Below are 26,260 nucleotides of genomic sequence, written 5' to 3' on the forward strand. Positions count from 1 at the left end.
GGGAGAAGACAGGAACGGGGTACTGATTGGGGATGATCAGCCATGATCACATTGAATGGTGGTGCTGGCTCGAAGGGCCAAATGGCCTCTACTCCTGCACCTGTTGTCTATTGTCTATTGTCTATCTCTGGATGTACATGAAGTTACAGAGATGTTAATTTGTATCAACGGGTCGATGGTTGAAAGGGTCAAGAACTTCAAATTCCTGGGCGTGCACATCTCTGAAGATCTTTCCTGGTCCAAGAACACTAACGCAATTATCAAAAAAGCTCATCAGCGCCTCTACTTCCTGAGAAGATTACGGAGAGTCGGATTGTCAAGGAAGACTCTCTCTAACTTCTACAGGTGCACAATCGAGAGCTTACTGACCGGTTGCATCGTGGCTTGGTTCGGCAATTTGAGCGCCCTGGAGAGGAAAAGACTACAAAAAGTAGTAAACACTGTCCAGTCCATCATCAGCTCTGACCTTCCTTCCATCGAGGGGATTTATCGCAGTCGCTGCCTCAAAAAGGCTGGCAGTATCATCAAAGACCCACACCATCCTGGCCACACACTCATCTCCCTGCTACCTTCAGGTAGAAGGTACAGGAGCCTGAAGACTGCAACAACCAGGTTCAGGAATAGCTACTTCCCCTCAGCCATCAGGCTATTAAACCTGGCTCGGACAAAACTCTGATTATTAGGAACCACTTTCTACCAGTTTATTTATTCATGTGTGTATATATTTATATCATGGTATATGGACACATTTATCAGTTTTGTACTATTTTCTGTGTGCTTAAGCAAAGCAAGAATTTCATTGTCCTATACAGGGACACATGTCAATAAACTCACGAACTTGAACTTGAACTTGAATTTGAGTAGAGGAAGTTGTGGCAGTCAAACAATGGAGTCAAACAACAAGTCATCTAGCTTGGATCTAACAAGTGGTGCAGAGGTAGAGTTGCTGTCTTACAGCATCGGAGACCCACGTTCAATCCTGTCTATGGGCGCTGTCTGTACGGAGTTTGCATATTCTCCCTGTGACCATGTGGATTTTTTTCCGGGTGCTCCGGTTTCCTCCCACATTCCAAAGACACACAGGTTTGTGGGTGAATTGGCCGATGTAAATTGTCCCCTGTGTGCGGGATAGAACTAGCGTACGGGCGATCGATGGTCGTCGCAGACTCGCTGAAGGGCCTGTTCTCACGCTGTATCACTAAACTAAACCTAACAATACAAAGTCCTGGCGAGGTCACAGCTGGTGTACCGAGCACCACACTTCAGGAAGAATATATTGGGTTCGCAGGGAGTGGAGCGAGGGAGTGGCCAAGGTTTCAAATGCAAGGGGAGGTGACAGTAACAGGGATTATAGCTATACGATGGAGCAACAGATGACAAGGTTTTAGTGGCAAAATGAATCAAGGGGAATTTATAAATTTAGGTCAACCATGATCTAGGGTGGAACGGGCTCGAGAAACTGAATCTCTACCTCCCCCTCCCATAGTCTCCACAAAGTAGATCAGTTAAAAAGAAGTCAATGTACAAGATGCAATTAGCACATGGACAGTCAGGGCAAACCTGACACCTGTTGGTGGAATTGAATACTGCTGGTAGCCAAAGGCAGCACAAAACCAATGCACCATTCCATTTATGCCACTGATCCCACCAGGGTCTGCTTTGAAATAGGGAACAGGGAAACATCTATAGTATAACATAAGGACTTCATCAAACCCTGATCAAGTGTGGGTGTTGGTGGCTCAGAGGCACCGCAGTTGGCTCTGCTGTCTCGCATTCCAGAGAAGCGGGTTTGTTCCTGTGTGCTATTTGCATGTTTTAGTTCTTTACTTTTGGTGATACAGCATTGAAGCAGGCCCTTCAGCCCATCGAGGCCACACTGACCAACGATCACCCGTTCACACTAGTGTGATCAGGATTTGATATTCACAAAGTCAGCAGCTGAGGTCAGGTTGAACCTGGGCCTCTGGTGCTGTGAGGCAGCAGCTCTACCAGCAATGCCACCGTGCTGGTAGATGCCTTGGGGTCCCAACACGAGTATTGATTTCCTCCTTCATCCCAAAGACCTACTGGGAGGTTATTCAGCTACCGACAAAATATATACCCCTTAGTGCGGGCATGCATCAAATGAAAAAGAGAGGGGGGGGGGGGGGGGGGGGGGGGGTTGATGGGCAGGTGGGAGAGAATTAGATGTGACTCTACAGGGAAGCAAAAGGAAGAGGAATGAAGCTTTTAAGAAGGAACTGCAGATGCTACAAAACCAGTCTGAAGAAGGGTTTCGGCCTGAAACGTTGCCTATTTCCTTCGCTCCATAAATGCTGCTGCACCCGCTGAGTTGCTCCAGCATTTTTGTCTACCAGAGGAATGAAGCTGATGGGTTTGTTCTTTTGTGAGCTGGCAAGGACTGACGGCTCAAATGGGTCGTCAATTTTGTTGTACAAAGGAACAAACAATAGGCAACGAGAGCAAATGGAAACAAAGACAGATCGCTGGCGCGGTTAAGAAACTGACTGAATAACAGGAGACGGAACGTAGGAATAATGGACAGATGTGAAACCAGCAAAATGTAACTCGGGGGCAACCCTGCAATGTGTTAGGGTGGGTGTTGAGTAAATCAACGTTGGTTAGTAAGTAAAGTAACCAATCTACAGTGGGACAAAGAGCGCAGTTATCAGAAGCAGGAGATGGGAATGGGTTCAGTATCATCGAGGTTGGAGAGAGGTGAAATGGAGCTATCTTGGTCCATGCTTGATGTTTAAGAGGTTACAGATTGAGGAGGGGCTGTGACCAAGATGGCAGCAATGCATGCTTCTGATGAATGTCGATTCAACAGTTCGTATAAAGGGAGCAGAGATACTTTAGGGAGAAGGTACTGGACCCTGGAATAAACATTTAGGACAGGGTTCCACCCAAAGTGCACTCAATCAAATAGGGAGGAAGAATTTCAGTTTCAAACTGAGAATGAAGGTCGCTGACCAACTTGTTCCTGACTCTAGTACAGATAGTCTAGATGAGCAATTCCCACCAGATCCTACTGTGATATGTGAGATGGGATATTGTCCCAGCCAATTACATCTGGCCATCCAAGCCCTTCAAATAGGAGCAACAAAAGCAGATGAACATAAAAATGTAGTAGGTTTGCCTGAAACCTGAACTCAAACCAGAAATTGATAGAAACACTGAGCAGGTCGGACAGCATCCGTTTCTCCCTCCATGAATGCTGCCTGACATGCTGAACATTTCCAGCACTCTCTGTTGTACAACAGCAAGAGCAGGACTCCTCTGCAGAGAGATGGGATCTTTTACACTCTAGATTGTCCATCTTGAATCTGACAGGTAACCGTCCCAGAGGTTTTGACACTATCCTTGCTGTGTTGTGGCAGGCACTATTAGACATTGGCGTTTGCTTTGTTCCCCTGCCTTAGAGACGGGGCATCTGCCCCATGCTGTAGGCCCCCCACGTTCTGAAATCCCCATTAAATGAATAGTTACCGTGAAGTTTCCTCCATGCTCCACAAACAGCGGCTTGAAGAATGGTTCTGGGTCAGGAGTAATCACCCATAGCTTCCTCCACAGTCTGCAAAAGGAGATGAATTAGTGAGAGTTAAGTTTAGTTTGGTTTAGTTTATTATCGTCATGTGTACCGAGGTACAGTGAAACGCTTTTTGTGGCGTCCCATCCAGTTAGTGGAAAGACTGTACCTAGTCTTTACTTACATAGACGGACAGAGAGCACTCGTGTTCAGGATGGAACCTGGGTCTCTGCCGCTGTAAGGCAGCAACTCTTCCGCTGCTCCACCGTGCCACCCCTCCTTAGACTATACCCACTCATCTATAACTAGAGGGGCCAGTCACACCCAGTGAGGGAGTGCAAACTCCACACAGACAGCACTGGAGGTCTTTCCTCACATTTATGTCGACCTTTGGAGTCAGACCTCCTCCATTAACGCAGCGAGATGCTGAGCATTAATGGAATCACTGGCGCAGAAAGAGGCCATTAAGCCTAATAGTCCATGTTTATGCCCCTGTGGAGTCTCCTCTCATTCCTCTCTCCTCACCCATCACCGTTTCTGCTATTCTTTTTTCCCCTTGTGTTTACCAAGCATCCCCTTAAATCCATCCATATTATTCCCCGTGTCAGCCGTTTCTGCATTTTGTCCATCCTCTGGGTGACAAGGTCACTTCTGCCTGGTCCACTGGATTAATTGTGATCGGCTTACACTGGGTGCTTCTTGCCTTGCTCACACCATAACAGGCCTTTCATTACTGAAAGCCTTTCATTACTTAAGGAGCCCTACTAGGTAACATTCAGCCACTACTTGAAGTATGCTTGTGCGTCTTCCCCAGTGCCTCTGTATCATCTTATAACAGAGCGCCCAGAAGAGGTCATAACATTCCGTTTGTTCAAACCAAGTTTTCATACAAGTCTAAACTAAATCTACTTTCTGATTCCAGAAATAGACCCTGGTGTTTGTTTTATTTTCATGTCCTTGGTAACTCCCATTGTACTTTCATCGATTTGCATATGATTTGCATTCTCCAATTGCTTTGCCATTTAAATTTTAATTATCCAAGGTGCAACCCGGTAAGGTCCCGACCTGAAATGATGTCTGTCCATTCCTCGCACAGATATCTATCTGCCTGACCTGCTGCATTCTTCCTGCACTTTGCTTTTTGCTTTAAAGGGCCAGAGCTTGCTGGATTCACCCTGCTGCTTGTTACTGCTGCCGGCAACCTCAACGTGCCTCCAGGAAGCCTCTACTCCGTGCTTGGAGCAAGTGGCAGAGTACGGGCTGTGGCTGGCCTTGAATGGATTGATGCAGAGATTCCGTCACAACCATCCCTGACGTGGCAAATATCTTCACTCTGATTACTTTACGACCTGCCCTTTCTTCCCACATTCTGCCCTGCTGCATGGCCAGATCCCCGTTCCGTGCAGTAATTGGCCTGCAAGTCCTTTAGCTTCAACGGGAAAGAACAGCAGATGCTGGTTTAAATCGAAGGTAGACACAAAATGCTGGAGTAACTCAGCGGGACAGGCAGCATCTCTGGAGAGAAGGAATGAGTCTGAAGAAGGGTCTCGACCTAAAATGTCACCCATTCCTTCTCTCCAGAGATGCTGCCTGTCCCGCTGAGTTACTCCAGCATTTTGTGTCTACCTTGAGCTTCAGTGTTGCCTGTCTTGAAGGGTTAGCCAATGTCTTCTGGAAGTCCATTTGACAACGTCCAAGGTATTCCTGTCTTCTAATTTGAAGAAGGATTAACTCTGAGAAGGATTAGGTCAGTTTTGTCAGGCATGACCTGAGAGATTGAGGAGGAGATGGAGTAGACTTCCACGCCATTCAATAAGGACCTGATCTTTGGCATTGTCTGTACTCTCCTGTCTCTTATAAGAGGATGGTGAGGTTGTGGAATCCAGACCTGGAATAGCCAGCAGGCTGAGACCTTGCCTACATTTGGTAGCAAGTTAAACATATGAAGGGACTTTAATAAATGCAGGGAATGGAAAGATGTGGATCATGTCCAGGCAGATGAGAATAGTTTGCCTTGGCATCATGTTCAGCATAGACAGAGTGGGCCGAAGGGCCTGCTCCTGTGCTTTACTGTTCTATGTTCTGTTAGTGGTGCTGGTCGGAAGTGGACACGAAGAATTGAGAAAGAGATGGGTTGCTGGGATTAGCACAGTTCCCCTATGGGGAATAAACAGCAGAATGTGTTCAAGAGAGATTTAGATATAGGGCTAACAAAATCAAGGGAAATGGGTAGAAAGCAGGAATGGGGTACTGATTTTAGATGATCAGCCATGATCATATTGAATGGCTCAAAGGGCCGAATGGCCTACTCCTGCACCTATTTTCTATGTTTCTATGTCTCTAATGGGTTGGGCTGGAGGGATAAAATACCTTGTTGGTGCAGGGTGAAGGCTATTTAGTAGATGGGAACGGCACTTCTGCTTTTATTTCAGAAAAGGCCAACATGCGGTTCAAAAAAAAAAAATATTTACCATTTATATTTTGGTGCTGAATTACGGTAAGCTACTGTGGAACCTGGGGGATTGAGCAGATGTGATGTTCCGTTTCTTTGAGGTTGTGTGTCGCAGCTGCAAAACGGTATATTTAGAATCTATCTGCTCTGCTGGTAATTCTGCACTTTAACTCATAAAAATCTTCCTGGGGAAATGTGACTGAGCAAAAGCAAGAGGGTGACAGGGAGGGAGAATCCAGCACAAGGTTTCTTTAATAGAGTTGCTGCTACAGGCACTTTGGTTTTTTATTTGCTTTATCTCATCCATTGCCATGGTTCAAGTTTAGAACTTTACTTTCCCTTAGTGCCTCTGCGGTTGATGTGGGACTTATTCTGGCAAATCCCTTCAATCCCCTCTCACATGCTATGGTCTCAAGCACAGTAACATTGGCTTCAGTTCCCCTGGGATCAGCCAGAAACATCATTTCTAGCTTTCGATCTGAATCACTCTACCTCCCCCAGCTCGGAAAATAACCTGTGGTTCTTATTTGGGAATAGCATTATTCTGGGCTCAGAGATCCTCATTGTAAAACATCACAGCAAGATCACTGTTGATCACCGAGATGAGAAAAACATTTTTCACACAGAGAGTGGTGAATCTCTGGAATTTTCTGCCACAGAAGGTAGTTGAGGCTATATTTAAGAGGGAGTTAGATGTGGCCCTTGTGGCTAAAGGGATCAGGGGGTATGGAGAGAATGCAGGGACAGGATACTGAGTTGGATGATCAGCCATGATCATATTGAATGGCGGTGCAGGCTCGAAGGGCCGAATGGCCTACTCCTGCACCTATTTTCTATGTTTCTATGTTTAGTTTAGTTTGAAGATACATCGTGGAAACAGGCCCTTCGGCCCACCGAGTCCACGCCGACTATCACCCGTATACTAGTCCTATCCTACACACAAGGGACAATTTACAGTGGGCCAATTAACCTACAAACCAAGAGTCAAGAGTGTTTTCTTGTCATATGTCCCAGATAGGACAATGAAATTCTTACTTGCTGCAGTACAACAGTATATGTAAACAGTGTTCTTTGGAATGTGGGAGGAAACCGGAGCACCCAGAGAAAACCCACGTGGTTTTTGAACACCACCTACATCTTACAGTCTTTAATGACAAAATGGAAAAGAATAATGGGGATAATTAATTAAAGATAGGATGCAAAATAATATGACAGAGACTTGGGATTTAGGCTTACACTACAATCACAGCATGCTGGTCACATTAATAAAATGGAGAATTACAAATTGCTGACATCCATGAGGAAAACATCTCCAGAATTAATCTTTATTTTAAGATTACTAATCACCAAATTACTTAAAACTCAGCCTCTGACAATGCTCCCTGTACATTCATGGCTGTCTGGCCAAATTCTGCTCCCAGTCCATTTAGACGTTTGCCAATGACACCACTGCAGTGGGTGGGATCTCGAACAATGATGTACAAGAAGGAGATAGAGAGATGCGGAGAAGAGGAGTGAGCAGAGGAGGGAATGTGGAAGAATCAAACTGGAGGAGAGTGGAGAGGATACAGAGAGATATGGGATAAAAGGAAAAGTGGGAAAAGAGGAAGTTAGAGAGAAAGTGAGAGAGTAGGAGGGCGTGATGGTATATGGGAGACAATATAAGAGAGTGCAGTGCAGAAAAGGCAGTTTAGTTCAGTCTAGTTTAGTTTAGCTTATTGCCACGTGTACAGTGAAAAGCTTTTGTTGTGTGCTGACCAGTCAGCAGAAAAGCTATACATGATTACAATCGAACATAAAGGAGAGAGATGGTGTGAGTGGGCATCAGAAGTATTGAGTAATAGCTCTAGGGAGAGAGGGGATATGAGAAGAGAGTGTGATGTCAGAGAGAGAGCACAGAGGGGTGCAGGAGACTTGAAGAACGTGTGAATGCGCAAAAGAGTGAATGCGGTAGAGAGAAGGTTCAAATGATAGCAGGCTTGGCGAGTGTTTATTTTGTCATGCATTTTTGCAGACACAACCTGTAGATTAACAGAGAAGTATTCTGAAGCCCTGAGGAATAGTAATGTCTGATCACTTGGTCTTCTACACTCTGCCATGGTGTTGGAGGTGAAGGAGATCCATGCTTCTCTTACCTTTCACGTTTATTGATCATCATCACAGTGACAAAAACGAAGGCCATGGCTATTACCCCGCACACAATCAGCATCTGAGCATCCGGGACAAGATCGGGTTTGCACAAATCTGTAGAGGGCAAAACAAATCAAGTTTCTTGTGGTGTGTTTTCCGTTTACATGTTTAATGCTGGTTTTCTGTGCTGAAAGGCTGTCCAGGACTTGCCGGCCTGTTTCTGGGCAACAAATTGTCACCATTGCCCTGGGCGGCACAGTGGCACAGCAGTAGAATTGCTGCCTTACAGCGTCAGAGGCCCGGGTTCAATCCTCACTACGGGTACTGTCTGCGTGGAGTTTGCACGTTCTCCTGGTGACTGAATGGGTTTTCTCCAGGTGCTCTGGTTACCTCCCACATTCCACAGATGTACCAGGTTGGTGGGTTAATTGGCTTCTGTAAATTGTCCCTAGTGTGTAGGATAGCACCAGTATGAATGGGTGATTGCAGGTCGGCGTGGACTCGGCGGTCCAAAGGGCTTGCTTCCATATTGTATCTCCAAATTAAACTAAACTAAACTAAACTTGGAATCATATGGTGCAACACAATTGTAAAAAATAACTGTTTCAGGACTGGACGAGGGTTGGTCAAGATTATAAATAATGATCTCCTTTTCTTTTTTATTTTATTTTATTTTCTCTATTCTCTCTCTCTCAACTTTCTTCATTTACTCGTTTTCTTTTTTCACACACTATATATTTCACATCTTTCTATCCTTTACTATCTAACTTCTTTTTCTTATTCTAATCTTTTTTCAGTGTAACAAAAAAAAAAAAAAAGAAGTTGTACATAAAATGTATTATGAAAATATATATTAGGCACTTTGGTGCCATATGACTGTACTTACTTCTAATAAAATAAAATATTAAAAAAAAAAAAAAAAAAAAAAAAAAAACTAAACTAAACTACAATCAAAGTACTTGACTGGGGAATGCATACACAGAAGTCAGTTGACTCAGCACTGATGCCGACTGTTGTCAAACAGCCAACACATGCTCGTTGTTGGGCTTCACAGGTGAAGAATGCCTGGACGGATAAGGCACTGACTTTTGAAGAGCTGAACCCGAGTGGGACTCCCAGCCTACTGGAGGTATGACTGTGCAGCCGAGCACAGAGTCGGACTCTAGGGATGGCTGAACTCAGCGACCGCTAACACTGATGATCAGAGAACACAGTGGAGGAGTCCGTGTAACTGAACTACATCCCGGGTCAAGAAGAAACTGGGGAGTAATGGGAAAAACTGATCAACCGTGTGGCGATAAGTAAAAAAACCCAGTCACAAGAGTGCTACCATTGCATCAAGGGACAGAGTGAGGCATCCATTGAGGTGCTTCCCTGCCCATCCCGTTCCCACCCATTTCACATTCACTAAAACATGACCCACCCCTCCGATCCCACCTCTTCCTGCTGTCTTTCAACTTTAGACGTTAGAGATACAGCGTGGAAACGGGCCCTTCGGCACCAATTTGATTTAGTAATTTAGTTTAGTTTAAAGCAGGGACAATTTACAATTTTACTGAAGCCAATGAACCTATAAACTCACACATTTTTGGAGTGTGAAAGGGAACCGGAGCGCCTGGGGAAAACCCACGTGGTCACAGGGAGAACGTACAAACTACGTACAGACAGCACCCGTAGCCAGGATCAAAACAGGATATCCGGTGCTGAAAGGCAGCTACTCTCCCGCTGTGCTAATGTGCTCTCCATGACATCACTATCCATTATTTGTGCCCATGCCCTCTTGATATTTGTTCAAACTCGTCATCCACCCCACATCCACCACTCTGTTCCCTCACCTTCCCAAATACTTCACACAGCCCCTGCATCCTCTTCCCTCTCCCCACCCTTCGCCACTCCCCGAATAACCTGCCCTTGGTAATTCGGTAAACGGTGGTCCCTTTGACCAAAGGTCCAGAGTCGTTCAGCACCCACCCCTCCTTCCCGACCTTTTGAGCCCTCTGACCTGTTCTCCACTTCACCGGGGGACTCCAGTCACTCCAGGTCCCATGATACTCAGTGCCCAAGGCGGGCCGGCTGCAGACCTGAGCCACGTGCTCCTTGCCCCCCACCAGCTCCGAGGAGTCCAGCTGGAGGCACTGCTGGTCGTTTCTTTTGTACTTGACTTTCTGGAGCTGCAGACGGAAGAGAACAGTCAATTCCTCACTCATCACTTCCCTGGTTTTACTCATATCCATTTGGAAATGGGCAGCTTCTTAACATTTAAACTGTAGATGTGGTCAATGGGGAGCCCCCCACTCACCTCGGAGTCAAGAGGGGGTTGCAGTTCTGAGGGAGAGCCGCACTGTCAGAGGAGGTTGCAGTACTGAGGAACCATGGCAAAGCTCAGCATTGAGGATATGCTGTACTGTGGGTAAGGGGTGCTCCAGTGAAGGGGCTGCCCCTTGCCTTCTGGCTGCACTTCTCACCCACCATCCTCATCTTTGGACACCCTGCGTGCAGGGGAGCGGGTAGGGCTAAAGATGTCCTGGTTGGGTTGCTCCTAGGCCTGGGCAAGCTGGCCATCCGTGGGTCACGGCGGCAGGCGGAAGAGGGCTGTGCCCGAGCCGGCTGCCTGCCCCTTTACCGGTGTTACATCCGCACCCAGGTGGTACTAGGGAGCGACTACGCAGTTCACTGGCGCCCTACGGGGTTTCTGGGACTGTTAGGCACCGCGCGGGGGGTGGAATGCATCCTTGACAAGGATTGTAACATAATTGTTTAATACTCAGTATATTTGACATTTAAGAATATTTGTTTTACTTTGTACTATGGTGGTGGGTTTGTTGGTATTGTTTTGTATTGAACATATTATTCTTGTAAATAATTGATCACATTTATTTTTGGGGTGAGCAGAAGCGGCAGTAGCTGGAAGCAGCCACTGGAGGGGGCTGCTCATCTTCCTCACTCCTCCCATTTCAGCATCCCAAAGAGACCAATCGACCGAGGCAGGGGCCAGTTCCTCGAGATATGGACCGATGCTTTGGGGTCAGGGCCAATCCCTTGAGGCAGAGACCAATCCCACAGGATAAGGACCGATCCCTCAGGATAAGGACCAATTTCTCAAGATCAGGACCAATCCCTCAGAGTAGGGACCAATCCTCGAGAGATGGGCCAATCCCTCAAGGTAAGGACCAATCCTTCAGAGTTGGGGCTGACTTCCCAGGGTTGGGGCTGATCTCTCAGGGTAGGGCCTGATCCCTCAAGGAAGGGACCAATCCCTCTGGACCACTCCGGACCTCCAAAAGCAGCCACAGCACATTCCCGTACAGACACAGGAGATGCTGAACCTGCTCTTTCAACCTTTCCCCATCAATTTACTGCTTTGCGATCGACGCTCACAATATGGTCTTCGTGACATTGGGCTAACCAAGCAATTCTACCATCCATTTGTCTTACACCATCTGTCTTTTCATCTCTAGTTAGTCCTCCAAAGCTTGTTTCACAACTCAAGGCCATGAGGACATGTCAGAATTGGAAGCACAAGAAGGGGAATTCTCAAGACTCATCTTCCATTCCATCGAGAGCTCCCCACCATATGATGTCCTATCTCCATAGTCCTTTTAGCTGTCCTTTTCAAAATGGGAGGAAGCATGGTCTCCACCTTTAGTTTGATGTGGACCAAGCCCCAGATCTGGGAACAGGAGGGCAGAATGAAGAATACCTGAAGCCACCACCGGAGGGAGCTGCAGGCCGACAGTCAGACTCAAGGCTCATCAACATGGGATCGTCATGTGTTCGGGAAACATACATGGCCAGTCCACGCTCACCCCATGTCCTGCTCTCCCCCCACACCCTATTAAAAGGCTATCCCATCTGCTCTGCCTCCAATGCCAGTGTCCCTCTTCAATCCATCTTTAGTGAGGGGGTGGTGAATCTGCGGAATTCTTTGCCACAGAATGCTGTAGAGGCCAAGTCAGTGGATATTTTTAAGGCAGAGATAGACAGATTTTTGATTAGTACAGGCGTCAAATGTTATGGGGAGAAGACAGGAGAATGGCATTAGGAGGGAGAGATAGATCAGCCATGATTGAATGGCGGAATGGGCCGCATGGCCTAATTCTCTTCCTATCACATTATGACTTAAATAAGGAGCCAAAAACTGTGCACAATATTCCAGGTCAGGTCTCATCAATGCCCTGCAGAGTTGCAGCAAGACCTCCCTGCTTTTAAACTCCATTCTATTCACATTTTTGTCTACCTTACAAAGGAATAGGTGACGTTTCGGGTCGAGACCCTTCAGAAGAAGAAGAGCCTCGACCCGAAACGTCACCTATTCCTTCGCTCCATAGACGCTGCTTCACCTGCTGAGTTTCTCCAGCATTTTTGTCTACCTTCGATTTTTCCAGCATCTGCAGTCCTTTCTTAAACATCTATGAAAATGTAAATCATTTAAAGTCATCATGGAATGTACCCTGTGAAAGCTATTGTCTTGTCGTATTGTACCCCAATGACATTCATTGTCAGTGGAATTATTCCCCAGTTAAAGTCACTCTGGAGCAATACTCATGTGGCCTTCAATATATATAATCCATTCTCTGATAAGAAGTAGTATCTCTATACACTGGAGTGTCTGTGGAAATGTACTCCACCAAGAGTCGCTGTCTATTGTACCTGTCCCCTAGCGAGTGACTGTAGAATTCTGCTGCATTAACTTGCAGTGTGTGTGTGTGTGGAAGAAGAAGAAGGGTCTCGACCCGAAACGCCACCTATTCCTTTTCTCCAGAGATGCTGCCTGACCCGCTGAGTTACTGCAGCATTTGTGCCTATTTCTAGTGTGTGTGGAACCCTTATTCTGCAGAGAGTTGTGTCTCTGGTGCTGTGCTCCAGAGAGAAGCATTGTTTGCAGTTAGTCAGTACAACTGTCCTCCATTATGAACTGTGAGACTGTTGCACACTGGTGTAATGGCCAGAAGCTCTGGAAGATGAAACCTTATCATTAAGTGTCAGAAAAGATTAGACTCTAGTCCTACCTCCGAGTTATCTTGCATCCTCTCGTATCTCAGCTTGTACTCAAATTTATCAATGTAATAATGATTGTCGTAGACCATCTGCCAAGTGAAGTTGTACGTCCCACAGGGAGGTACGTGTGAGACGTTGAGATTGAACGGTGCAATAAGTTTAACTGGGGGAGAGAAAAGTTTCAATTAAAAGTTTGAATTGTAACATAGAGGCATCAATGCTCTAGCATACAGGGTCCCCTTAAATCCGGCTGCAATGAGGTTGGTGGGAAAGTGGGTGCATCTACATGGTTGAGTGGAGTGTAAATAATTGTTAAGGTCGACAGTGGTTATGCAAAATCCGAGGAGTTAAGTTGGAAAGAAGAACAGGAAGTGCATTGCACGGAGCTTTCCCCACAAAGTTCATGAGTTATACCGAAGAGTAGAACCATAAAGGCTATCAGACTTTAGACTATGTGTATATACAGTATATATGTGTGTACTTGTGAGTATGTGTATATATACACACTGAACTTTTTTTTCTCTCTCGTTTATCATATTGTTTACAGTGTACTTTGTTTACATATTCTGAATTGCTGTTGCAAGTAAGAATTCTATCTGGGAAATATGACCATAAAACACTCTTGAGTTTAGAGATACAGCACGGAAACAGGCCCTTCGGCCCACCAAGTCCGCACCGACCAGCGATCATCTCCTACACTACCACTATCCTACGCACTTTACAGGGACAATTTACTATTTTTACTGAAGCCAATTCATCTACAAGCTTGTACGTCTTTGGTGGTGTGGGAGGAAACCCGAGCACTCAGGGAAAACCCACGCAGTCTCAGGGAACACATACAAACTCCGTACAGACAGCGCCCGCAGTCAGGATCGAATCCAGGTCTCTGGCGCTGTAAGGCAGCCACTCTACTGCTGCTCCTCCGTGATGCCCCTCTTAAAATGCAGTTGAAACACAAAAGGATAGGAGAAACGGAGATGGTAAAAGGGAGAAGAGTCAGACTGACAGAGAGAAGGAGAGGGAGAGAGTGTGGAATGGGAATAGAATCCAACATAAATGGGGAGAAGAGATAAAAGGGGAGACAAAGACAGATAGAGACAGAGAAGGAGAGAGTGACAAGCAAGTTAGACAGAGAGGAGTATTTTGGGTCTTTGCAAGAGCAATCTCTTTCCCATGGTGACCCTGTCCTGTAATGTTTAGATGGGCCAGACTAATGCCTTCCTTTCCGTCATCTGCATGTTCTGACGTTGTGCTTTCATACTCACTGTGTTCCATTGTGTTAAAGTCAGGACAGTCCTCACTGCTGTTCACGACCTCCTTGCTCTTGGTCATCATGTTCATGCTGTACGTCTCGTGTGAAATCCCATAAAATTGGTAGAGTTGACAGCTGCACTCAGCGAAACCTTTGCCCCCATCAGAACACGAGGTAGCCATCAGACTGCAGGATATCGTTTCTCCCTGCCTAAAATGGAAAATGGGGAAAATGCCACCTGGTTCATACTCTTATGCCAACATTCCATTTACCCGATGAACTCACTTAACAGCTCGACAAGAACATTTCACATCTTCACACCATTAAATTAGGCAGCAAAGTGGCGCAGCAGTAGAGTTGCTGCCTTACCGTGCCAGAGACCCGGATTCGATGCTTACTACGGGTGCTGTCTGTACTGTGTTTGTACCTTCCACCCACGACCTGTGTGGGTTCCTCTGAATGCTCGGGTTTCCTCCCACATTCCAAAGATGTACAGGTTTGTAGGTTGATTGGCTTCAGTAAAATTATAAATTGTCCCTAGTGGAGAGACTGTCTTGTACCCGCTAGAATTTAGAAGATTGAGGGGGGATCTTATAGAAACTTACAAAATTCTTAAGGGGTTGGACAGGCTAAATAACCATATAACCATATAACAATTACAGCACGGAAACAGGCCATCTCGACCCTTCTAGTCCGTGCCGAACACGTATTCTCCCCTAGTCCCATATACCTGCGCTCAGACCATAACCCTCCATTCCTTTCCCGTCCATATAACTATCCAATTTATTTTTAAATGATAAAAACGAACCTGCCTCCACCACCTTCACTGGAAGCTCATTCTACACAGCCACCACTCTCTGAGTAAAGAAGTTCCCCCTCATGTTACCCCTAAACTTCTGTCCCTTAATTCTCAAGTCATGTCCCCTTGTTTGAATCTTCCCTACTCTCAGTGGGAAAAGCTTATCCACGTCAACTCTGTCTATCCCTCTCATCATTTTAAAGACCTCTATCAAGTCCCCCCTTAACCTTCTGCGCTCCAAAGAATAAAGCCCTAACTTGTTCAACCTTTGCAGGAAGATTATTCCCGATGTTGGGGAAGTCCAGAACTAGGGGTCACAGTTTAAGGATAAGAGGGAAGTCTTTTAGGACCGAGATGAGAAAATCATTTTTTACACAGAGAGTGGTGAATCTGTGGAATTCTCTGCCACAGAAGGTAGTTGAGGCCAGTTCATTGGCTATATTTAAGAGGGAGTTAGATGTGGCCCTTGTGGCTAAAGGGATCAGGGGTATGGAGAGAAGGCAGGGATGGGATACTGAGTTGGATGATCAGCCATGATCATATCGAATGGTGGTGCAGGCTTGAAGGACCGAATGGCCTACTCCTGCACCTATTTTCTATGTTTCTATGTGTGTAGCATAGTGCTAGACAGTATGTGGTTATCTCTGGTTGGTGCAGACTCAGTGGGTCGAAGGGCCTATTTCCGAGCTGGATCCCTAAAGTCTAAAAGCCTAGAGCAAATGACCTGATAGCAGGCAAGAACTTTTCACTGTACCGCAGCACACGTAACAATCATAAACCTAAACCTAAATCCAACTTTGACTCTTGAGCTGCAGACTCCGATTGGCAACGCTCATTCCACTGGGCGCCACCACCACAGTGCAACACACTGCTTAGAACTCTTCTGCAATACATTTCAAAATAAATTGGACTATAAACTATCAAAGGAAATGATCAGTTATGAGAAATGTGGATTGAAACTATGTCACGTTTATTTGTTTTATTACTTTATCATGAAAATAAGGCTGGTTCTCACAAGAATGTAGCTAATTAATTAGAGGATCTAATTAGCGAGAATTAAATCATTTCGAAAGCAGTTGATCCAAGGGAGTGGAATTCCCCAGAGCTGCAGAAAGTAACAAATACTATGAGTAAATATGTACTTCACACTCAAATAGTGTGAATGGAATATTTAATGATGTCACGTTCTCTCTAGCATGTCACCTTATTGGAAGGTCTGGTATATTTGCAGCGGTGGTTTTCTGAGTGAGTTTTATTGATCTATTTATACTAGGTGCAATAAGTCGGCTCATGCAACGTCTCATGCGTCCCGCTATCTTAGTGGAGAATGAACTTAAAACATGCTTTGAGTTTACAGGAAACCACATTGGCCGATCTCTACAGTAAACCGGTCTACAACTCCGTCTGCAGCTGGGCTGGTATCTTGTGCTATACTTGAAACCCCAACAGGTGACATCTGCTTGAGTCTTTCTTCTCAGTCTAACCTTATAACCAGCTTGCCCATCATTTTAGTTTAGCTCCGTTTAGTTTAGCGGTACAGAGCGGAAACAGACCCTTCGGACCACTGACTGGGCGCCGACCTGTGATCCCCGCACACTTGCGCCATCCTGCACACACTGGGGACAATTTACAATTTTACAGAAGCCATCTTTGGGGTGTTGGAGGAGACCGGAGCACCCGGAGAAAACCCACGCAGGACACGGGGAGAACGTACAAATTCCATAAAGGCAGCACCCGTAGTCAGGATCGAAACCGGATCTCTGGCGCTGTAAGACAGCAACTCAACTGCTGCGCCACCGTGCTACATCTGCCATTTTCTTTCCAATTGCTCTGTGACTCTGTGTCTCACCCTCCATGACTGTTTCTCTGTCCATTCAGCCCTCCCTTTGCTGGTCTTTGCCAGTCCCTCTCAGTATGTTTGTTCCTCACTATCCACCGAAGACCCTCCATCACCTTCTTCTATGAAAGTGCTGAACGGCAGAGTTAGCTCTCGACTTTTCTGCATCTCGGCAACTCTGTGCAGTGCTGTTCTCATAGAGTCATGGAGTGATACAGTGTGGAAACAGGCCCTTCGGCCCAACTTGCCCACACCAGCCAACATGTACCATCTACACAAGTTCCATCTGCCTGCATTTGGTCCATATCCCTCCAAACCTGTCCTATCCATGTGCCTGTCTAACTGTTTCATGAATGTTGGGATAGTCAGCTAAGGAAGTTCTGCAGCATACCTTAAATAGTATTTGGTTGCACTAAAGACTTTGCTGTCACAAGTAAGAATGTCATTGTTCGGTTGTTGGGACATATGACAATAAAACACTTGAGATCACGAAAACTGTGAGCTCATGGATTCTTTGTCACAAAGGGTTTCTTCAACCGTTCCTTCTTCCTTGGCCAAATGTTTATGGTTCCCCCAAACCCAACCTCAATCTTACTCTAGTTTTTATTTCATCTTCCCGAACGGCCTTTGCACGCTCAGCTTGTCAAATGGACCCATCAACTTATCCAGTGACTGCATCCTTCTCAAATAAATCATTCTTCTTGATTGGTAAGGGTGTCAAAGGTTACAGGGAGAAGGCAGGGGAATGGGGTTGAGAGGGAAAGATAAATAAGTTCATAAGTTCTAGGAGCAGAGTTAGGCCATTTGGCCCATCAAGTCTATTCCACAATTCAATCATGGCTGATCTATATTTCCCTCTTAACTCTATTCTCCTGCCTTCTCCCCATAACCTCGGACACACTTACCAATCAAGAATCAAAGTCAGCCATGATTAAATGGCAGAGTAGACTAGTTGGGCCAAATGGCCTATTTCTGCTCCTATGACATGAACTTCTAAACTTGAACTTCCCCTCCTACCTTAGCTGCTTTTGTTAATGTCTGTCTGTTCTCAAGTACTCTGGTCTATGAAGACGTCAACGCCTTCAGTCCCCATCACAAACTCCTTTCACCTCTACGCTGATTCCATCAGCTGCTCACCGAGTGGCTGAAACCGAATCAGACACCTTTCCACTTTGGTGTCACCTCGGAGGTCAGGTTTAGTTTCACACCTCATATCGTTGTCAAAACCACTTACTGCCAACTTCGATGTCATCCAATTCCATACCTGCCTCACCTCATCAGATGATGAAAACCTTTTTATTTCTCAGCTTTGCTCCAAGGTCTCCAAGGTTCTAGTGTCCATCTACAAGGTCATCCAAAACACTATCTCTTGCATCCTAACTGGCACCTGTTCCCCTGAACCTCTGGGCTCTCTGATTTACGCTGGAACTAAATTTTAAACTACATTTCAACATTTTTCAAATTCTCTCTATATTTCAATGTTTCCTTTCTCTGCCGTCTCCTGCAGTCCTTTAACACTCAGTACTCTTCCAGTTCTGGTTTCTTGAACCTAATCTTAGGTGTTCCACTACTGGATGTCATCCCAGGTGGTATAAAGGCCCAAAGTTCTGGAATCACACCCTCACCCTGCTCCCAAGGTTTTCTCCTTCAAAGCTTATATCTTTGGCCAAGCTTGGAAAGACTCAAATCCTTCATTGCACTTTAACCTGAAACATTAAATCCATTTCTCTCTCCAGATGCTGTCTGACCCGTTGAGTTCCTCTGGCATTCTTTGTTTTAATTTCAGATTTCCAACAATTTTCTGATTTTCATCCCCTGGTTATCTGCTCTAATATCTCCATACATAGATCAGCATTATTTCCTTTTGGTTAATTTGCTGCCTTAAGGCTGCTAAATACATGCCAATGCTTGTCTTAGCTATTAGCATTAGCTATTTCCTCTTTATTTGTCCCTTTGACCTATCTATCTCACTCACTGAATGTTTCTCTCCAGCTTTGTCACTTAATCATAGTTCCCAGGATCTCAAAACTGTGAACAGTGCCACATCGTGCTACGACGGCATGAGATGCCACAGCTGCAACGTAGCAGTGAATGAACTAAGTAATAGTGAGTGATTTCACAACATGGTACAGGAATGAATGATGTGAAACAATGACATAACCATACACAAAGTAAGCATAAGGGATAGAAAGATAAATGAAACAATGTTGAAAGATGTGGTAACATAAATTCAAGGGAAATCATAGTAAAATGATGCGTCACTGAGTTGACGTGGAAGTGAATGGTGGAACAGCAGTAAATGATGCCATAACAAGTAATGTTACAGCAAGTGATGTCACGGTAAGGTTGATCACAAGTAATGTCACCTAAACATTGTGTCATGTGAGTGATTGTGAATAATGTCACAACAAGTGATGTTATGGTGAGTGGTGTCACAGTAAATTATTTCACGGTTGATGTGAGAGTGAGTGATGTCACAGTAAATTATGTCACAAGCGATGTTACATTGTGTGATGTCACAGCAAATGATGTCACAAGTGATGTTACATTGAGTGATGTCACAGCAAATGATGTCACAAGTGATGTTACATTGTGTGATGTCACAGCAAATGATGTCACAAGTGATGTTACATTGAGTGATGTCACAGCAAATGATGTCACAACATGTGACGCAATAGCAAGTGATGTCACAGTAAACAAGGTCATGTCAAGCAAAGATATCTTTGATGTCAAGTGGTTACAGTGGGTAACGTCATAGTAGATGCGGTAGTGTCAAGTGATGTTACACGAGCTTTGCAAGAACAAACGATGTAAGGAATGTGATATATCATCAACAGGAGGGAGTGATGTATGATTATGTAATCGAACAGCCAGTGATGTAAGAGGCATTGATATAATAGCAAGCTAAGTGACGTGAATGGTTTGTTTGCCATTTGAGTTTGATTTTGCTCCACAATGAGACATATCAACAGATAAGATTGATGGCTTTAGTAATTCATTACTTACATTGTTGCAGTAAGATGATATGAAACATCAGGCTTCGGAGATGCATCAACTCTCCAGGTGCATGTTATGTTTTCTATGTAGTCATTGACACAGTGTAGATTGTCACAAATTGTAGCTTAGAAGACATAAACAGAAGTTATTAGTGGTTTTTAATTTCCATTACCCTTCTGAATAAATTGACTCATACAGCTTCTTCCCTCAACCAATACCACAAATACCATGAACACACTGCTGTTTGCATGACATTGCTGTGCGCAAGTTGGTTTAGCTTTAGTCACTGTACTAAATGTTGCAGATCGGCAAACAGATACTAAGACAGCCACTAATTCGAAACGTCACCCATTCCTTCTCTCCAGAGATGCTGCCTGACCCGCTGAGTCACTCCAGCATTTTTGTGTCCACCTTCGATTTCAACCAGTGTCTGCAGTTCTTTCCTACACATACTAAGACAGCCCTTGCATCAGTATCTCGCAGCCAGAGCTAAATATTAAATCGCACTCAGTGGCCAATACTCAGCATGTGAGTAAAACCCGCGGAGTTGAGAGATTTCCACGAACAAGAACTGGTTGGAAAAACATAACTTCTCTTTTAAGGGACGTGTGAACTATAATGATTCACCAGTTGTTGGGCTGATGCATTAAAACCACCAACCATCGCTCTCCTGTGTGTGGAGAACAATGAACAATCATTGCTACTGCTGCTGAAGGCAGTTTGTTCCTAAACAAGGGCTTTGGGCCTGTTGGGTTCATCAATCCCATCTGTGCATGCGATTTTTGTTTCAGTATCAGCAATATCAAAGCATTTCACTGTACCTCACGTGACAATAAACTAAACTGAACTCATAGAATTTTACAGCAGAGAACATCTGTGGTGGGCTTGCTGCATGGAATATTCAATTCGTCTCACTCATTTGTCCTCTCCCGAATGACTGACCTTTGAAAATAGTTATTTGGAATCCCACTGATTTGACTAGGTTTTTACATTGATTTCTTCCCTGTGTATTTGACTACTTCAGGGAAACAACCAAGATCAGCACAGTTTTACCAACTAGTCCAGGTTAATTCTAGGGCTGTTGGGTTTGTCATATTGGGAGAAGTTAATCAGACTGAGCCTAGAGTTCACTGTGTCAGAGGTTCAGCCATCCGGAACTGAGCTGTGAATAAATGTCTACATCCAGATAGTGGTGGATATGTTTAATTCATTACCCAAGAGGTCGGAGGACACCCACATACACTCAACAACAGTGACAGCTCTGCCAAGCAGGCTCACCATGGAAGACTCCAAGTGCCATGCAGGGGGAACCAGTGTGGTCCAAGGTTGGCCCCAGCTTTTATCTGCTGTTTACATATCTCCCTCCTTAACCAATTGCAATAGAGTCAAATGGCCCTTCCCCCATCTAAAACTCACCACACCCAGGTAACATCACACTTGCAATGGAAAACAGAACCATTCTAGTGTGTGGCCAGAAACACAGACTGATTCCAGGGGTGGGATTTTCATAGGAGACGCACAGACCTCTAAACAATTAAATTAAGGAAGCCTTGATTTAAGTTTTACAGAACAAGGGCGGTACAGTGGTGCAGCGGTAGAGTCGCTGCCTTACAGCACTTACAGCGCCGGCGAGGCGGGTTCGATCCCAGCTACAGGTGCTGTATCTGTACGGAGTTTGTATGTTCTCCCCATGACCATGTGGGTTTTCTCCGAAATATTCGGTTTCCTTCCACACCCACACTCCAAAGACATACAGGTTTGTAGGTTAATTGGCTTGGGTTTGTATACTTGGTATAAAGTGTAAAATTGGCCTTAGTGTGTGTAGGGTAGTGTTAATGTCCGGGGAACACTGGTCAGCGCGAACTCGGTGGGCCGATAGGCCTGTTTCCGTGTTGTATCTCTAAACTAAACTAAACAATATAAGAGTATGGGCAAATGAACATTTAAATGGATGTGGCACCACATTACATTTCTGCATTGATTGGCCTGTATTTTGGGTGATATTGGCTCAAAGAAGAAAATCCCTCTTAGCTAAAATTTGATTTTGTTTTCACTGCATTCTCCAGGGGAAATCCTTCTCTTTTATTTAACTACAGTCCCGTGTTAAAAATCTTAACCTATGACTTAAAATAATAAAGAAGGGACCAAGGCATTTGGGACGACAGATGGCACAATGGGCTAAGTGTTCGGCTGGCAACCGGAAGGTAGCCGGTTCGAATCCCGCTTGGAGTGCATACTGTCGTTGTGTCCTTGGGCAAGACACTTCACCCACCTTTGCCTGTGTGTGAATGTGTGTGAATGTGTGTGAGTGATTGGTGGTGGTTGGAGGGGCCGTAGGCGCAGATTGGCAGCCACGCTTCCGTCATCTGCCCCAGGGCAGCTGTGGCTACAGAAGTAGCTTACCACCACCGAGTGTGACTGAGGAGTGAATGAATAATGCAATGTAAAGTGCCTTGAGTATTAGAAAGGTGCTATATAAATCCCATCCATTATTATTATTATTATTATTATCTGAGGAAGGACAGGGTGTGCTATGTTCTGGTGAGATCCCAGCAGTATTAATGTTACAAGTTCAAAACTCACAATGACAATTTATGAAATTTGATTCAAATAGATCCTCAAATAATCAAACAGATTTTGTTTTTAAATAAAAACTTAAAATGTTAAAACTATTCAAGTCAGCTGTGGAGGCAGAAAGAGACCTGATACTGCCTGATCGACCGAGTGTTTCCAGCATTATTTGTTTTGAGTTTTCTAGTATCTGTAATTTTATTGTTTTGCTTTTGGTATGAAGCTAATTTAAAGAATTCAAAAGGTTGACCGTGTAGTGCGTGGGTCTCAAAAGGAAGCACGAAGTCCAGTGTTTTGAGAGGCACCTTTTATTATGTTCCTCCCGGTTGTAGGGAAGACCAAACATGAGAAAGATGGCACCCAAACCCCTGCCTTTAAACCCTCTGGCTAAGGGCCGCCTCCGGACTGAACCACTCCCGTGCCGAGGGGTTCGACAGTATGATGGCACGATCCTTGGGAGCCGCCACAACCGATTACTTTCAGGGGACACAAGAACACCACCCACCTTTCAAACCCCCGCAAAATGCACACGCTCCTAACTTGGACATTTGAAACCAGTCCTTTAAAGTCGATGGGTCTAACTCTTGGAACCCACCAACAGCACTGTGGCAGCACCTTCACCATTAGGCCTGCGGCAATTCAAGAAGATGGATCATGACCATTTCCCAAAGGCAATCAAGGATGGGCAATAAATGCAGATGCGAATGAATGAATGAATGAATGAATGAATGAATAAGTTTATTGGCCAAGTATTCACATACAAGGAATTTGCCTTGGTGCTCCACACGCAAGTGACAACATGACATACAGTGACTGTTAGGAATGACACATAAAACATTAAACATTAATAATAAAACATTATTGATGAAACATGTGAATTAAATAAAATAACAGAGCAAAAGAGGCTACAGATTTTTGGTTGTGATACCCAGATCTCGAAATAGAAAATAAATAGAAAATACTTGAGTTGGATTGTGGTTTCATGCATAGAACGACAGATAGAAGATAAAACTACCAAGCAGTTTTTGTATATGTCATGCAAATTAGTAACCTTTGGGCACATCGTAAAAATAATCCCATTGCCCAAATCTTTTTCTGATTTAATGAGGAACATTGAATGGAATGCACACATGAATTTTCTTTTGTCTTCGTGAATTGGTGCTTTTCTCAGGAATGTACTTTGGATGGATGAGTATAGGTAGGCAGGGCCTAAATATCAGGGTGAGTCAATTTTGGTTTAACACCATGTTGCGAGTTGCCCTTTAGGAAATGGCAGAAGGAGGCTACAGATTTTTGGTTGTGATACCCAGATATGCACAACCAAGTTCTCACTTGATTATCCATCGCACACCCCCACACAATATTTGAGAGACCACTGGTAACTCGTAACTCTGTAAAATATCTCCTCACACTGCCCTCACTGATGTCAGAATCTGAACCAATGCATGACTACATTGTACAAAGTTGAACTTACTGCATTGTGCTTGTCCACATCGAAGAAGCAGAAGAACTGCGTGCAGTGGGAAGTTCCAGAGAGACCACATGGTAACCATTTTCTGGGAAGGGAAATAAACCATGTTTAATATCAGGCCGCTTGTTTAATGCAACGCAAATCAGTTACTCAGCCTTTGCACACAATGCACAGAACGAGATGCAGAGAACAGGTTGAAACAAGGAGCAGAGAGGAAGTGGAGTTTGGAAAAAGAGTGGGCACAGTGAGAAGGTAGAGTTTGCAGGAGGGTTCTAAGGGACCAAAGGCAAGGAACTTTATAAACAAATTACAGAGATGGATGAGGGAAAGATTTAAAGCGTTTGCTGATCTGTTCTTTGCCACATAGATGCAACTACAACCACAATTAAATTCATTACTATCAGAAAATAACCAAGGAATAACCAAGGAATGAGTGTTAACAATCAAAAAACTGACACGGATCCATGAGGATATACTCCACACCAAGTGCTGGAGTAGCTCAGCGAGCCAGGTAGCTGGAGAACATAGATTGAAGAAGGGTCAAGATCCAAAACGACACCTATCCATGTTCTCCAGAGATCCTGCATAACCGGCTGAGATACTCAAGCACTTTGTGTCCCTTTGTGTAATCCAGCATCTGTAGTTCCTTATTTCTACACATGATCAATGTAATTGGTGTCAAGGAACATTAAAAGGAACGGATGTAGCGTGCAAGCAAGATTTACAGAGGAATTGCAGAGTTTACGTCCTGGAGGGTATGGAAAGCAACATAACGTGGTATATGAATAGGAATACTTCATTTTCACATGTGACTAGGCATAGTGAAATTCTTTGCTTGCATACCCAATGTATACAAATAGTAGCCACCTACGGCACTGACAAAGTTACAAAGCACCCTGGCTCCCCCTTTTGTCCCGATTGTCCTTTGTTCTCCCCCCCCCCCCCCAATTGTCCATTGTTCTCCCCCCACCTCCCTCAGGGCAGTCCCCCCACGCCGGGTCCTCCATTGTTCTTCCCCTTCCTTCACTGTGGTCCTCCACACTCTCAGTGACCGTTGACCGCGGGTTGACCTGCCGAGGCCTCACCGCTGTCGACACCCTACTTCACGCCCCCATCCACGGGCTCCGTCAGCCGCTCTGCCGACAGCAACATCTACTAAGTTTTCTCGGGGTGCTCCGGTTTCCTCTCACACTCCAAAGATGCGCAGGTTCGTAGGTTAATTGGCTTAAGTAACATCGTAAATTGTCCCTAATGTGTAGGATAGTGCCAGTGTAGTTGCTGGTGCAGACTCAGTGGGCCAAAGTATCCACCCTGTATCTCTAGTCTAAGGTAAATATCACAATAATTGGTCACAACATGGCCCAACCACATTGATGATACGGCCAAGAAAGCACATCTCAGAAGGCTAAGAAAATTTGGCTTGTGTGCAATGACTATTTCCACAGATGCACTACGGAAAGCATGCGATTTTAATGCATCACAGCTTAGAATAGCAATTACTCTGCTCACAACCACAAGAAATTGCAGAGAGTTGTAAATGTAGCCCAGGCAATCGCACAAACCAGCATCCCCCCCTCGACTCCATCTATACTTCACACTGCCTCCAGAAAGCAACCAACATAATCAAGCACTACTTACACCTCGTGTTCAAGAAGGAACTGCAGATGCTGGAAGATCGAAGGTACACTACACCTCGGTCATTCTCTCTTCACCTCTCTCCCATCGGGCAGATGATATAAAAGTCTGAAAGCACGTACCACCAGATTCAAAAATAACTTGTTTAAGATGGAACTGTAGATGCTGGAAAATCGAAGGGTTTCGGCCCGCTCCAGCATTTTTGTGTACCTTCAAAAATAACTTCTTCCTTGCTGTTGTCAGATTCTTGAATGGATCTATCTTATGTTAGGGATTCCCAATCTTCCAAGCTACCTCGTTTTAGCCCTTGCACTTTTATTTTATCATCACTTTCTCTGTAGCTGCAACATTTATTTCTACACTCTGTTTATTTTCCTTTTGCACCACCTGGTGTACTCACGTATGGTATAATTTGCTCAGATAGCACGCAAAACTCTGTTTTACAATACACATGACCAATAATAACTCAACACCAATATCAGTAGGAGAAAGGGTCAGTGGAGAGGAATTCGAAAGCAATGGTGAGAATTTTAAAACTGAATCAGTGCATTACTCCGGAGCCCGTGAAAGTTGACAGGTGCGATGGGTC

The 26,260-nt window shown here is 44.8% G+C and overlaps 1 protein-coding gene across 2 annotated transcripts in view; it reads right to left on the bottom strand.

The window, feature by feature from the left end:
• Positions 1-26,260, bottom strand: part of LOC116985843 (interleukin-21 receptor-like) — a 37,128-nt gene that overhangs the window by 5,760 nt on the left and 5,108 nt on the right. For both annotated transcript variants that reach the window (XM_033040914.1, XM_033040915.1), the window contains exons 2-8: positions 24,040-24,121; positions 20,004-20,118; positions 14,375-14,571; positions 13,121-13,272; positions 10,114-10,282; positions 8,117-8,225; positions 3,490-3,574 (exon numbers count right to left, since the gene is read on the bottom strand). In XM_033040914.1, coding sequence (XP_032896805.1) covers positions 3,490-3,574; positions 8,117-8,225; positions 10,114-10,282; positions 13,121-13,272; positions 14,375-14,571; positions 20,004-20,118; positions 24,040-24,118 — 906 coding nt within the window. In that variant the 5' untranslated portion in view covers positions 24,119-24,121. The remainder of the gene's footprint in view (positions 1-3,489; positions 3,575-8,116; positions 8,226-10,113; positions 10,283-13,120; positions 13,273-14,374; positions 14,572-20,003; positions 20,119-24,039; positions 24,122-26,260) is intronic.

Source organism: Amblyraja radiata, chromosome 22 (genome assembly GCF_010909765.2).
Source record: "Amblyraja radiata isolate CabotCenter1 chromosome 22, sAmbRad1.1.pri, whole genome shotgun sequence".
Taxonomy (NCBI): domain Eukaryota; kingdom Metazoa; phylum Chordata; class Chondrichthyes; order Rajiformes; family Rajidae; genus Amblyraja; species Amblyraja radiata.